This window comes from Gallus gallus, chromosome 5, assembly GCF_016699485.2.
Source record: "Gallus gallus isolate bGalGal1 chromosome 5, bGalGal1.mat.broiler.GRCg7b, whole genome shotgun sequence".
Classification (NCBI taxonomy): Eukaryota; Metazoa; Chordata; class Aves; order Galliformes; family Phasianidae; genus Gallus; species Gallus gallus.
Genome location: NC_052536.1, coordinates 57,629,442 through 57,644,461, shown reverse-complemented (window position 1 = coordinate 57,644,461; position 15,020 = coordinate 57,629,442). Strand labels below are relative to the sequence as shown.

The window sequence follows — 15,020 nt, the reverse complement described above, 5'->3', positions numbered from 1 at the left end:
CCTGAATGCCACCTATGCACAGCTTGGGAAACAGCTGTCACTTATTTGCAGTTAAAATCCCACTTACACTCACCACTCTGAGCCGATCCCTTTGTTCTGAGCTAACGTTCTTTGTTCTGCCAAGTGCAGGGATTCCCAGGCAGCAGCGGGCTCAAAGGCTCTGACAGCCAAGGCTGCATTGTTACAAACCTGTCTGGGTGTTCAAACCTCTGCCACTAAAGCTGAGCACCTCGTGAGCCCAGCAAGAAAAGAGCTGAGCTGTAGGGATGGCTCTCCCTCCTTCAGCTGGGGACGCTGCATCACCGCGTGCACAGCTCTCGAGGCAGAGCATCACTTGTACGGTGCCCTGCCAGGACACAGCTGATGCCACACAGCACTCATCACGTTGCACCGAAGCCTTTTGTCCCTGGGAACAAAGCCTCGCTCAGCTAACAGCCTCCAGCTGCATCCAGACCTGCTGGGTGAGGGGATCGCTGCGGGGCCGGGGAGCCGCCAGCAGCCGAGGCTGAGAGCAGAGAGAAGGAGAGAGATTGGATGTATTCAGAAAGCTCCTCGGGGGTAAGGAAACACAAAGCCCTTCCTTCGCCTCAGCTCAGCCGGTCTCCACGCCTCCCTGCTCATCCGTCCCGCACGCTGCAGTGACACCTCGTGGCAAAGCCTTGGGCGTGGGGGATGCTGGTGGTCAGCAGCCTCGACTCACCTGGAAGGGCTTCAGGAAGGTTTCCTCCATGGCCAGCCGGCCGTACTCGGTGAACAGCTGCGGAGAGACGCAAGGGAAGCAGGACTGTCAGCTCCGGGGCCACAGGCAGGGCAACGTTTGGTTCGTGTTTTACAGGCAGAGGGAGCAGTTATGGGCGGTCACCATGCAAAGCCCTTACGTGAAAAACCTCAGCCTGGAGTTTTTGGCTGCCAAACCTGTGACAAATGGCTCCAATGAGCTGCTTGCTGCTGCCTTCAAACTTCACGAGTGAGAGGGGACTGCTGGAGCCCTGCTCTCTTTAAACACTCCAGGAAGGGGTGGAAATGAATTCAGAAAGAAGTACTTTCCCTGCAGAGCCCCGCTGTGCAGATCAGATCAGCCTACCAGCAACATTTGAGGGCTCTCCGGTCTCTCTGGACTGCAAATTCTTAGCAGAGACACCAATAATGTGTTTCACAGATGCCTAAAAGTGGGTCAACGTGTTAAACAATGATGGCTCCAAATTCCAACTGAAAGACTGGATTTGCAGTGGATAAGTGCAGTGTAAAGAAAGTATTATTGTTAAAAAATGTTTACTGACTGAAGCAGTGCAGAACTCTTCTGATTTTTCCAGCTGGACTTTTCCTTTCCTTTTCCTTAAGCTACTGAAGAAACCCCTAACCAGCCAGTCAAGCAGCCAACTGAACAAAAGAGAAAACTGTAGGCAGAGGCAGGCAGGACATGCGTGCCATAAAGAAAACACCCCAGAGCTGCTTGTCTCCAGCACTCAGGGTTGTAAATACCCTTCTGGGTCATCTGTATTGAGCCACAACCAGATGTCAATATCCTGGCTTAGGATTAGAAACCAATTTCTCTGTGTTTCTCAGCCAAAAAGTGCAAGGGCAGGCTGGATGGGGCCCTGGGTAGCCTGCTCTGGTCAGAGGTGTCCCTGCCCACAGTGGGGGCTGGGGCTGGATGGGCCTTAAGGTCCCTTCCAACACAAGCCCTTCTGTGATTCTATGATTCTAGGAGTAAATAACAGACCCCTGCCACCCCCAGAGTCCTACAGGGCATGACTGTGCTCCTGGTGAGTGTCCCACTGACTGTACTGCCACAGGTGACTGTTCCTCCATGCCCATGAACCAAAATGAGAGCTGGGAAACTCTGAGACCCTTCTGTAGCTCCAAAGGCAAACATGCCTTTCCAGAGCAAAGCATCTCGCAAGTGCAGAGCATAATCCAGGGACCCCAGTGACAAAGAGCAGCAGAGACAAGGGGTCTTACCTGCAGGTGCTGCAGATCATCCTCCTGCACATTCTGCGACAAGTTATAAACCTGTAAGTAAACACAGAAACCTCAGAGCATTGTCCCTTGGATCAATGTGGTTAAAGCTTACAACGTGACCATGGGGACACAGACGAAGGCCCAGCTGGCCCCTGGTGCTCCAAGCATAGCCATACTGCCGGACAGACAGACAGACAGACAGACAGGCACTGCTCCTCCCAGCTCAGCAAAACGCTCCAGCATGGGAGCAGCAAGGGCTGTCCTGTCCCATCCAGGAAGCCTCTTAGGTGTAAGTAATGTTTCCTCTCCTCCACGTATATGATGTGCTGAGCTCTGTCTCAAGACATCCTCTTAATGCTGTCCTCCAGAAGCAAAGATCAGAGAAAGGGAAGGGGAGCATTACTACTACACAGGAACCGCCTGCTGTGAGAATACCCTCAGCCCAGTGGTTTCTCCAGCAGCACTGAGACAAAGGCGCATGAACTTCACCAGACCAACATCCTTTCCTCTCTGTCAGCTGGGAGTAAAGGAGTGCATCTGCTGCTGGTTTTGCTCTTAGGGTGAGATGAGGAGATGAGACTTTCCCTGCAATGGTGCAGTCACGACTGAACCCTGCACTCAGTGCAGCCAACACGCTGGCCTTTGTCTCTCCCCCAGCTGCGTTAGGCTGGTGCCAAGCTACTGGTTTTCAGCCACCACCTGAAGCAACTGTTTCCTGGAGACATCTCCTTTCTTACCTGTATTGAGCTGATCATTGTGCTCAGGGCAAACACAGTGGCTGAATCCCGCAGGGTGGACTGACTGTCGAAGGTCCCCTGTGTGTCCATCAGCAGCACTGCAACCTGAGAGGCAGAAAGCTGCAGGTCAGCCTGGATGCACCCATTCAGCATCTGCACCCAAGCAAAATCACTCTCAAATGCCAACGGGACAGGTGGTTGAATGTCAGTGCTCCTGCCTCACACTTACAATTGGTGGAAGATAAAGGAAAAGAGCATCTCCAGTCACTCCTGACAGCAAGAAATGAATGCTGCATAACACAGAGGAGGGAACTGCTTTGTTCTTCTGACATTTGCTGTCAGTGCACATGGGTCTCCTCCTGAGCCTGCACTAGTTTCACGTCACAGAAGCCAAATACTGCAGCATATCTCAACTTCACCGAAGAGCTGACAGGTACAAATATTCCTGCCTAAAAGCTGGATTTGCAGGATTTCCCAGTTCTCACTATACATGACCTCCCCGAATGAAGGCGTTCCTTGTCACGTCTACTGCTTTAGGAAGGGGGAATAGTTTGCAATGGCCTCAAATTCCAGATCCCTGGAGCAGCAGAGAAAGGATCTCTGGGGTGCCCAGAGTTAGAGGGACAGGTAGAGATGGTACCAGGGACAGATGGGGACACTCAGACATCGTATCACTCGGTGCATTAAACCCACTCATGCTAAATCAGGGATACGTATCAAAACCTTCACAGCCACTTCAGCCACCTCCAAGAAGGCAGAAGCTGGAGCAGCAAGACGAACTGATGAGTAACACACAGACAGAGAGCCACACAGCACAGAAGCAGATACCTTTTTACCATCAGGCTTGTCCACCAGGAAAACCTCACTCCATATCTGGATGCCGGTCGTCTCCCGCTCAGATCCTCCCCTCCAGGAGAAACCAGTCAGAGGCTCGTTGTAATCTCCAACCCAGTCCACTGCTTCCTGCGGGTGGGAACAGAAGAAATGCTGAATTTCCCATTTCACTTTGGTTTTACACCTCTCTTCTGTGCCGCCTCTACCCCAGCACTGGAGACAAGCGGCCCACACAAGAGAGGTTTCCTACAGCATAGCAAATGTGAACATTTCTGCTCCAGAGTCAGGGAAGGCAGCGTCCCGCTGGAGACCCACTGCTGCACGGGGTTGTGGAAGCATCTCTATTGTAGTTTGTGAGGCTCCATGCTAAAGAGAGGCTGGAGCACCTCTAGAGAGCCACACCAGAGTCCTTCCCTGATCAGCCCTGGGCACACAGGAGCACTGAGCAGCAGTGGGAAGAGCCATGTGCAGCTGCAGCCATACCTTGTTGTACATGTACCGCAGCATGAAGTCCATCAGGAAGGACTTTCCTTTTCTAAAAGCTCCAGCAACTGACACAGCCACAACCTCTTTGTCTCTGACAGCCTCCGAGAGGAGGATGCGGTTGAGTGCAGCTTCATCCAGTTCAAAAGAATGGTCATCCTTGACAATGAGGACTTGCACCGGTCCTGCCTTCCTCACAGACTCCTCCTCCTCGGAGCTCCACTCGTAAGCCTTGTCTGCAAAGCTACCTGTGGAAACAAGAGACACAAGAACTGTTTGGTTCCTTCTGACGGCACAGAGTGATGGAAAGCAGGACTGGACAGGGCTCTAACAGGTCAGCTGGCCAAAATATCCACCCCAAGACAGCATGCCTTAGAGCAGATGTCTTTGCAGCACTCCCCAGACGCCTTGACAAAGCTGCCAGCTGCTTTGGGGCAATGTGTCAGCATGCCTGCCCGTCCCTGCTGGAGCCATGCTGGACAAGATGCTCCTACAGGAGTTGACACGGAGACAGATTATTCTCTTCCCATCAGAAACACCTTCTTACATGCACAAAGATTGTCCTAACGTCTCCAGTAGCCTCAGCTGAGGCCACAACATCTCCCTTAGCAGCTTATACCATGCTGTGTTCAAGATTTAGGATGAGAATCATGTTGATAACACACAGAAGGGAGATGTAGGTTAGATGCCAGGAGGAAATGCTTTAGTCAGAGGGCAGTGAGGCCCCAGCACTGCCCAGAGCTGTGGGTGCCCCATCCCTGGAGGTGCCGAGGCCGTGGATGGGCCGTGGGCAGCCTGAGCTGGGGGCACCCAGCCCATGGTGGGGGTGGGGCTGGGGAGGCTTTCAGGTTCCTTCCAACCCAACCATGCTGTAGTTCTGTGACTGTATGACACTGCAGTTTCCATGGCAACAGCACAGCCCAGAGTCCCATCCAACCTGCAGGCTGCACTAAGCCTCTGAGTGTTAATTCTGCAGTCTTCCCTCTTGACAGCTTGCTGAGAGCCTTCAGACAGGACTCACAGACACTCAGACACACAGCACCCATTCACTGCCATGGTGACAGCAGGAACCACAGCCCTGGGGTTTGGCAGGCCAGCTCCTGCCAGCGTCCTTTCGTTGTCTCCCAGCTGCCCAGCACAGGAGAGGAACAGCAAAGGTGATGCACCACGCTGATCAGCTCACCTGAGGCCCTGTAAAAGCTGCTCACCGGTGGGGAGGGAGCATGCAGTGGAAAGTCCCCCACGATTCCCCAAAGCATCCCTCCTCGCTGCCTCAGCCTGCATGCTTCCAGCACACAGCTCAGCCCCGAGCCCAGGGCCCTGCCTTCAGCCTGTCCCAGCTGTTGCAAAGCACAGGGACGGTGCACAGACATGCTAAAAGGCAAACTAAAAATACCACAAGGAATGGGGTTTGCCCATCCTGGGCCTCTTATAAAGATGCCTCCAGCAGCAACTTCTTGTTTTAGATAACAACGGCGCTGTTGTATGAGTTTCTGATTTCCTACGATCCCTCTATGAAATATCAGGATCATTAAGCCTTCTTGCCAGGGGATTTCTGGTGGCTTTGGGACATATACTGCGAGCTTTCAATGCTCACAGTTGAAAGACAAAGATCTTTTCTTCCCAAGGCTTGCAGTTTCCTTAGCAAAAGTCCCCAACCCGCTGGAAAGCGAAGCCTTGCAGCAGGCTGCAGCAGCACTGAATGCCCTTCCAGCAGCAGCCCCTGGGCCACATCACTGCTCTGCAGCCTCCAAGAAAAACCCTCCCCATTCCCAAAGCCCAGAGCAGGCGCAGGTCACCGAGCCGGCCAAGAACTGAAGACCCCGGCATGCTGTCTGCTTGCTGCATGCACTCAATACCTCCTCCAGCATCGGGTCCTCCCCAGCACACAGGTGCAGACAGTGCCCAACCCGGTGGTCTTTTTAGGGACTGCCGTGCTGCGAGTGCCATATAAAGCCTACAAGTGGAAATTCCACTCCCCTGCTGTTTCCCAGTGCTGAGCTAAGCGAGTCCTTTTGTTCCTTTCCACAGCTGCACAGAAAGGACAGCAGGGAGATCCCTGTAGGGTGTGACTCACGGTGGAGGCAGGAAAACATCTGTAAATGGAATTAAATCTAAACACTGCTGGCTGGAGCCATAGCAAGGCCACCCGGTGTGCAGGTGACAGAGCCGTGCCACCTCCACAGAGCATGCAGACTGAGGGACAGCCATCCCATAGTGGGACACTGCAGGCGGGCACAAAGGATATCCCAGCTCAGACCCGGCCGTGCTGTGGATCCAACCACCCCGACTGCTGTTTAAGGCCCGTCCTGCCCTGCCGGCACGGGGGATGCTTGGTACCCAGCTCCCTGATGCTGGTGCCTGGATGAGGTCTCCGGGTCTTCCTGGCCAGGAGGAGCAGAGATCTTCTCAGCTCAGTGGAAAATTCCACTGACGAATTCTTACTGTCCCCACTGGTCTCACATGAGAGTGGGATCAGTTGGACAGTATGAGGAGCGGCGGAGAACTGCAGCAGCTCCTCGAGGGTGACCCCAACCTGCAGCAGAACGGGGTGCAGAAGGGATCCAGTGGGCAGCTGTCCCCGCTCCACCGCCAGCAGCAACCGGCACAAACAGGAGGTCGTGCTGTCCCTTCACCAGCAGTGCTTTGCTTCTAATTCACTGAGTGCTGATGGATTTGGGGGGGTCTCTGCCCACAGGCAGCAGTCTGGAGGACATCCTTCGCCCATCGGTGGGCAGCCAGGGCTGTTGGCACATCGCAGAGCACCACGAGCGGGACGTGCTGCTCTTCCAGTTCCTTGGAGGTATCAGGAGGAAAGGCATCACGGTAAGCAGGTCCCTGAGCTAACTGCAGCCCCGTTATCTCTTCTGCTTTCATGTAGCCGCCTGCAAACAAAACTCTGTCCCTCCTATTTATTTCCACGTGATGAAACTCCGGTGTTCTGGTTATTGGATTATCTGCCACAGATGTTTTTATAAGCTGGCTGCGCATTACTGGAGATCAATTATTTTAATTGCTCTTTCCGACATAAATGAGTTGTCTGCTTTGAAGGAAGGCGTACCTGGCAATGGCAACACATCGTGTGGCCAACAGCGGAGGGAAGGAGGCCTCGGCTCCCCCAAACACACTCTCGCTTTCGCTCCTTTTCTGACTGGGCTCCTCCTCTCTCTCGGCGCAGTGCCATTACGTCAGTTCTCAAGCTGCTCATTCAGACATTGCCAGGATACAGCTCCTCTCCCCATTCCATAGCAGCTCATTTCCACAACGCCGAAGAATCCACGTCTCTTTTCCATACGGCGACTTAAAGTGGAAAGATGAAGGGGATGGGAACGTGCATTCGTTCCTATCGTGCTGTCAGACAGCAGGGAGGTTTGGCCCTGCTCCTGCAGGCAGCCCCCCGACAGCATGGGAGCCCATGGGAAGAACGGGGCTGTCTTCAGTCACTGCAGGAATGACTTATGGTTAAAATTAAATCCGGTTTAGTCAACAAATACAGCATATTTCAGGTGTAAGGGCAGACAGCTGATGGCTTGTATGACTGAGCCCCTACAGAAGAATGAATTGGATAAGTTACATCGCTGCTCACACTGCATACTTCGGTGAGCACTTCATGCTCTTCCTTCGTTCCGGACCAACAAGTCGTACGCTGAGACCAGAGACCAACTAATAACGGCAGCTTTTTCCTTCAGTGAGTTTGCACAAGAAATGCATTTCATTCCACAGACCAACCCACGGCCCAGGGCACGGCCTGTGCAAACACGGGCTGCAGAGCACACCCCGAGATGGGCCATTTCCAGCCCTGCCCAGGGGAGCCCAGCAGCCTCACCTGCCGGAGCACTGCAGGAGTGGGGCTGCAGCCTGGGCCACTGCTACAGCACACTGATCTACCACGGGGCTGCTGCTCCAACAACCCTCACTGCATGGAACGACAGAAATGACCAAGGAGAGAAAACAGAATTCTCATGGTTTAACTTTTTTAACTTTAATTTTCGAGTGGTCCCTTCTGGAGCCACGAGTCGGGCTCGGTGGTCCGTATGGGTCCCTTCCAGCTCGGGATACTGTGTGATCCTGTGATGCTAACTGGTTCTTTCTCTGGAATGAACCATGCCTGTATTGATGGGATTTGGTTGCTTATCAGCAGCCCTCCGGGGATTAATTCAGTCAGCAGCGATAGCTGTGTGGATCCTTTCTGAGGCTGTTTTTGCCCCAGCTGTTTGCATTACAAACGTATCATAGTGCTGCTACCCATACCACGAGCCAAACACAGAGCACATCACGCTCAGCCTGGATCCCTCTGTGCATTCTCCAGAGGGCTCCGGCTGCCAGAAAGCTTATCTGCCCTGTGCAAACAGCTCGGGCAGAGAAAGCCATCTATCTCCAGGCCACGGCATCCCTGGCACTTACCCCTTCCAGCTGCCATGCCACGAGTCCTGCTGGCTCCGCTTGTGCTGAGTTAACTGCACTGTGCAACCACCAGCTAAGGATCAGAGGAGGCTGGAAAAGGCAGCAGCCATTCTGAGTGGGGACCAGAGATCCTCTCCTCTCCGTGAGAGGCTTGCACAGAGCTCAGCATCTTAGCACGCTAATGAAGGAACAGAGCAACAACCTGTATTAGTCCTGCACAGAGGCTCAGCTGGAGAGCTCTCCTTCCCAAGTGCAGAGGGGCAAAACTGCATCCCAAAGCACTGAGGGCAGCTATGAGTTAGCAAATTCCCTAGGTGTGAAGCTGCCAGGTGTCTGTCTAGACAGTGCTGCTCCAGGGAGACAGCATCTTCGGGAGGGCAAAGCAGGGCCGCCAGGCTGTGCAGAGCCCTCTCCCATCCATCCACCAGCATTGTGCAAAGTATTGGACCTGCATCTTCTTCCTGCCAGCCCTGAGGCATCCAGTTGGCATTAGGGCAGCACGGCCAGCTCAGCTCCTTCTTCCAATGGCAGACAGATCAGGGAGATGAGTGACTACTCTGATAATACTCCCAGGTGGAAGGCTGCTAGTAGAAACAAGAGTTAGCAGTGCTCCCCAGGGGTCAGTACTGAGTCCGGTCTCCTTTGACATCTTAATCTGGATGAAGGGATGGAGTGCACCTTCAGCAAGTTTGCCGATGAAATGAAGCCGGGAGGAGTGGCTGACACACCAAAAGGCCGTGCTGCCATTCCGTGAGAGTTGGGCAGAGAGGAACCAGATGAAATTCAACAAAGGCAAGCGTGGGGTCTTGCACCTGGGGAGGAATAACCGCATCCATCAGCACAGGCTGGGACTGAGCTGCCAGGAAGGAGCTCTGGGGAGAAGGATCTGGGTGTCCTGGGTGGTCAGCAGTTGACCAGCAGTTGAACAGTGGTTGCCCAATGGTTGCCCAGTGGTTGACCGTGAGCCAGCAGTGTGTCGTGGTAGCCAAGAAGGCCAATGGTATCTTGAGATGCACTGCACAGAGAGTGGCCAGCAGGTCAAGGGAAGATTCTTCTTCCCGACTGCTCTGCACATCTGGAACACTGCACCCAGTGCTGGGCTCTACAGCTCCAGGCACACAGAACTGCTGGAGAAAGAGAACTGCTGGAGAAAGCCCAGCAGAGGGCCACAGAGATGATCAGGGCCTGAAGCATCTCCCTTATGAGGAAAGGATGAGAGCCCTAGGGTTGTTCACCCAGACAAGAGAAGGCTGGGAGGGGATTTTATCAATGAACACAAATATCTAAGGGTGGATGCGATGAGAATAGGGCCAGGCTCTTTTCAGTGGTGCCCAGTGACAGGACAAGGGGCAATGGGCACCAACTGGAACACAAGAAGTTCCATATGAACACAAGGAAAAACTTGCTTACTTTGTAAGGTGACAGCACAGGAACGGGCCGCCCAGAGAGGTGGTGTTGTATCCTCTGGAGATATTCAAACCCTCCTGGATGCTTTTTGTGCAATCTCTTGTAGGGAACCTGCTTTAGCAGCAGGTTGAACGGGGGGATCTGCAGAGGTTCCTTCCAACCCCTATGGTTCTATGATTCTGTGAAGAGCTGGAATGATTACTGGCCACCAAACTTTGTCAAGACAGATGCAGCTCAAACGCCAAAGTACAAAGTGAAAACAACATCTCCTTCCACTCTCACGGTGCTACTGTGCCTTGGGTAGCTCTGAAACAACAGAACAGCCATCACTGCAGAACTGCCAGGGCTGGCAAGCTTCAGAGACACGGGCACACCAACTTCTATGGGAAGAAGGCAGATCACAGAGATTCCTTCTAGAAGTTCTCCAGGACATGTGAGGCCACGTTAGGTAGTTCAGTGGTTATGCCCACACCAGGACTGGCCAATTCAAAGCTCATGTGGGCGATGCTCAGAGGGAACGTGAATCCCATCTGCTTGTCAAAAGTGTATCTCTAAGAGAACATTACCCAAACATCAGCTGTTTCTCAGATAGAAATTCTAGGACTGTTACCCACACTTCAGTCCTGCCACATACAGGTGAGATATGGTGACTGAAATGCACATTGTGCAAATACACCTCCAAAACTGGTAAGATGTTTATATACACAGAGTGCTTAAAATACATTTGGCTGGCTTGACAGAGGTTCATAAGCCTCCACCCCACCTGGGAAACTTAATTCCTCCTTTCCCTGGTGGCAAACAAGAACACTCCTCCAGGACCCAACGAGCTGGAGTGTCCCCAATCCGAGGTGGCTTTGGAGGTGACCCACGGGCACACTGTGCCTTGCAGAGCCCCTGGCTCACAACACAGCTGGAGGTGGCTGCAGTCAGTGGTACAGGGGGGTTAATGCAATTCCTGGTGCCTACGAATACAGAATCACAGAATCATTAAGGTTGGAAAAGAACTCCAAGATCGTGAGGCTAACCGTCACCCATCACCACCATGCCCACTAACCACGTTCCTACGTGTCACATCTGCGTCCTTCTTGAACATGTGTTCGAGGCTCAGGACATCTCTGTTCCTCCCCAGGAGAGGCAAGGTTGGACTTGCTCTGCTGATCTCTGAATGACTCACAGCCTGCTGTTCAAATTCTCGGTGCAATGCTACCTCTCAAAACCCTGGGCACACAAAGACCAAACCCTGTTTAGGGATTTGGGTCTCTGGCTTGCGCTGTTGGCTCGGCTCGCTCACAAGCCCCAACACCTCATCTTCCCTCCTCATTTACAGGCTAGCAATTTTGTTGTGAAACTTCTCACCCCTAGCTGCTTTTATGTTAAAGGCCCACCGGCCTGAAAAGCCTCAGCTTTCCTTCTTCAGGAGGCTCACGGCATCCAGAGTCACAAACAAAACAACATACAAAAAGGCTGTTAGCAATGTTACTTAAATATATATATAATATGCACACAAAAATCACCCATTTATTTCTGTGCATGCAGAAAGTGTGGCACTGATGATCTCAGTCTGGTCTGTTTTGGAAGAGAATCTTTCCTCCAGAAGCTGCTGTTCATGGAACCCTAGAATGGCCTGGGTTGAAAAGGACCACAGTGCTCATCCCGTTCCAACCCCCTGCTATGTGCAGGGTTGCCAACCAGCAGCCCAGGCTGCCCAGAGCCACATCCAGCCTGGCCTTGAATGCCTGCAGGGATGGGGCATCCACAGCCTCCTTGGGCAACCTGTTCAGTGCGTCACCACCCTCTGGGGGAAAAACTTCCTCCTCATCTCCAACCTAAACCTCCCCTGTCTCAGTTTCAAACCATTCCCCCTTGTCCTATCACTGTCCACCCTCACAAACAGCCGTTCCCCCTCATGTTTATATGCTCCCCTCAAGTACTGGAAGGCCACTGTTCAGCCCCCCCTGACAGCCAGGCCCCTTGAACAGCCCTCATTAAACTCAACTCCAGTTTGAAAAGCCTGGCCATGAACCTCTGTAATCCTCTTTATGGTTTTGAAACTGAACTCTTGAAGAGCTGGTCATTTTGATTCCGTGTGCCATGATGGGAAGTGGGAGATTTCACATACTTTGTACTCATCTGAGCTGTTTCAGTGAGTGACTGGGAACAGAGATCTCCAATGGCTTTGCCACAACAGAGGGAGCCAACTGCTGCAGGTGAGAAGCACAAGGAATTTCAGACAAAAGTATCACTGCCACACACTGCAGACCTTTGTAATACTGCACCCACTGGGATTCAGACCAGGTTGAAGCAGGATCCCTTTCTCTGATGAAAACACGGTGTGATTTCTCAGGCAGGGAGGTTGGAACCAGATGATCTCTAAGACTGAATCCCACCCAAGCCATTCCATGATTCCTTTCTATGATTCTATGATTTCTCCATACACAGCTCTCCCAGCCACCCATCCCAGGACCAGCAGCAGCTGTAAGCTCTCTGCACCACTTTGCACGTTTGTAAGAGAGGCTCCAATGATGCACAGCCTTACGCTGACCTGCCCAGGGCCAAGCCCTGTGCTCAATGCACAACGTGCCTCTGCACGACCAGGCAGGGAGGTGTGCATGCAGCAGTAACACAGCCTTGATGGCTGACTGGAGGCAATTCCTTCTGGGTGCCATGCAATTGCTCACCTTAATTCACTCTGGGATCTTTAAAAAATCAGATTGTTTTTATGAAACAAAGGCGGAGGATTGCACTGAGCAGCTTTCAGGCCTGCCTAACAACCAGGAACTAGGACAAAGTTTGATCCATTCCAAAATGGCGTTGTGATTTTACTGACTGAACTTAATGTCTGGATGGCCGGAGACTGAGACTCCTCCTCCACAGAATCATAGAATCCCAGAATGGCCTGGGTTGCAAAGGAGCACAATGCCCATCCCGTTCCAACCCCCTGCTATGTGCAGGGTCGCCAACCAGCAGCCCAGGCTGCCCAGAGCCACATCCAGCCTGGCCTTGAATGCCTGCAGGGATGGGGCATCCACAGCCTCCTTGGGCAACCTGTTCAGTGCGTCACCACCCTCTGGGGGAAAAACTTCCTCCTCACATCCAACCTAAACCTCCCCTGTCTCAGTTTCAGACCATTCCCCCTTCTCCTATCACTGTCCACCCTCACAAACAGCCGTTCCCCCTCCTGTTTATATGCTCCCTTCAAGTACTGGAAGGCCGCAATGAGGCCTCCCCAGAGCCTTCTCTTCTCCAAGCTAAACAAGCCCAGTTCCCTCAACCTTTCCTCATAGCAGAGGTGCTCCAGCCCTGTGATCATCTTAGTGGTCCTCCTCTGGACCCGCTCCAAGAGCTCCTTCAGCACACAGGCTGAGAAATGTGGCACTGGAAGTCACCCATGGACTGATGTCACCATGCAGGCAGCGGACAAAACCCATCTTTCAGACAATGAGGTGCTGTCGTATACACGCAGACATCTACTAAAGGGGGCTGTTTGGTACTGAAAAATACAGCATTTGGCTCTCGGACTTATTGCAATGCTAAGCAGCCTGGCACAGTGCTGGGAAGTCACTCTAGGAATACCCTGTATGCGGTCTGTGGATGGATGGAAGGCGCTCAGTCCATGTGAGGTCCCGGACTCTCGCAGAGCTGACCCCGAAGCAAACCAGCGACAGACTGTGTTTCACTCCAGCACGGCTTAGCAGCGTGCTCACACCAGGCACGTGCCTAATTGCTTTGCTAGACCAAGCCCATACCTCCTGGGATGGCTTTTTCTCCCTTTAAATCTGTTTTGACATCATGTGCATTTTTTTCTCACACCATCAAGACGCGAAGGGAAAGTGCAAGCGCACGTACGTGTGTGCAATGCTCAACCCGCACAACAGCGGGACTGATGCTCGTGTGAGACGGAGCTGAGAATGTCACAGTGTTGGCTGTGAGCTGCCAGCCCCATCTACCCGAGGTCTGAGCTCCTTCCTGCACAGTCACGGTTACACACAGCCCCCATCGGGCACTCGCTGCTTATTTCCTCTTGCAAAAAGAACACCGCATGCTCGGCTGGCTTCAATCACAGCCTCCGTTATCTGCGTGCTTCTGCAAACATGTCCCCGAGCCGTTAATCATTACCATGGGAAATGCTCCACTCATCTATCCAAATTAGAACCTAATTTGTGTATCTAAACATCAGAGCTCCGCTCACCTGCAGACGGGGCGCCGCGAGCTCTGATGCCTTACTACGGGGATCGGAACACCGGGAATGACACATCATGCTTTCTGCTGCCCTAAATAGCAGCAGTACAGCTGAATTTCCAGCGGGTGAGGAAGGCTGTAAGCAGGGCACGCGAAGGCCGGGCTGTGTGCATGGGGCACAGCCCACCTGTGGGACCCCGGGGCTGCAGGGGGACGCAGCTCTCCCCTCCTGCCTGCAGGAAGGCGGCTGGGAGACGGGAAGGCCTGCAGGAAGGCGGCTGGGAGACTTCCTCCTCCTTCTCCTCCTCCTCCTCCTCGCTGGCAATGCTAAAAGCTGCCAGGGCTCAGGCGGAGCGGTGTGCAAACGGCCCGTCTTCGCAGGGCTGCGGCACGCCGAGAAGTCTTCAGAAACGCGGGCAGCCCTGGGCGCGGGGCGGGCCGCCTGCGGGGCTGTGAGGGCTCTGAAGGGACAGCCCGCCGGGGCCGGGGGGACTGACAGGCGGAGAGCCACGCAGGCTGAGGGCGGCGGCCGCTCGGGACAGCCCCGCAGCGCGGAGCCCCCTCGGCAGCATCCAAGGCGCGGACGCGGGCTGACACACGGACACGGACAGACGCGCGCACAGCGCGGAGGCAGCGGGGACGCGGAGGGCCCGACCACCGCCCCGCTCCGGCCGCAGCCCCCGGCGCCCTGCCCTCCCCCCGCCCGCCCCAGGCCCCGGGCCCGCCGGGCAGCACCGCCCGCCCCGCCCCGCCCCGGCGGCCGAGCGAGGCCCGGGAGGAGCCGGGCGCGCCCCCCGCCCCGCGGCATTGTTCGGCACGGCGCCGGGCCGCGGCCGTGGCCCCCCCCCCCTTCCCCCTCCCCTCCTCCCCAGCCGCCGCCCGGGCGCGTCGCCCCCCGCTCAGCCCGCCGCTCACCCCAGCTGCTCCTCTCCCTGCGGTTCCGGGCCATGGCGCGGGGCGGCTCCGGGAGGCTCCGTGCGGGCTCCGAGCCGCGCTGCGTCTGGCGCGGCTGCC

At 54.3% G+C, this 15,020-nt stretch overlaps 1 protein-coding gene across 3 annotated transcripts in view; it reads right to left on the bottom strand.

The window, feature by feature from the left end:
* Positions 1-15,020, bottom strand: part of ATL1 (atlastin GTPase 1) — a 29,558-nt gene that overhangs the window by 10,865 nt on the left and 3,673 nt on the right. For 2 of the 3 annotated variants that reach the window (XM_015276748.4, XM_015276747.4), the window contains exons 1-6: positions 14,922-15,008; positions 4,017-4,264; positions 3,528-3,662; positions 2,700-2,804; positions 1,963-2,013; positions 701-757 (exon numbers count right to left, since the gene is read on the bottom strand). In XM_015276748.4, the coding sequence (XP_015132234.1) occupies positions 701-757; positions 1,963-2,013; positions 2,700-2,804; positions 3,528-3,662; positions 4,017-4,264; positions 14,922-14,955 (630 nt within the window). In that variant the 5' untranslated portion in view covers positions 14,956-15,008. Of the gene's footprint in view, positions 1-700; positions 758-1,962; positions 2,014-2,699; positions 2,805-3,527; positions 3,663-4,016; positions 4,265-14,921; positions 15,009-15,020 lie in introns of those variants that run through there. The other variant, XM_046942604.1, reaches the window with a different exon arrangement.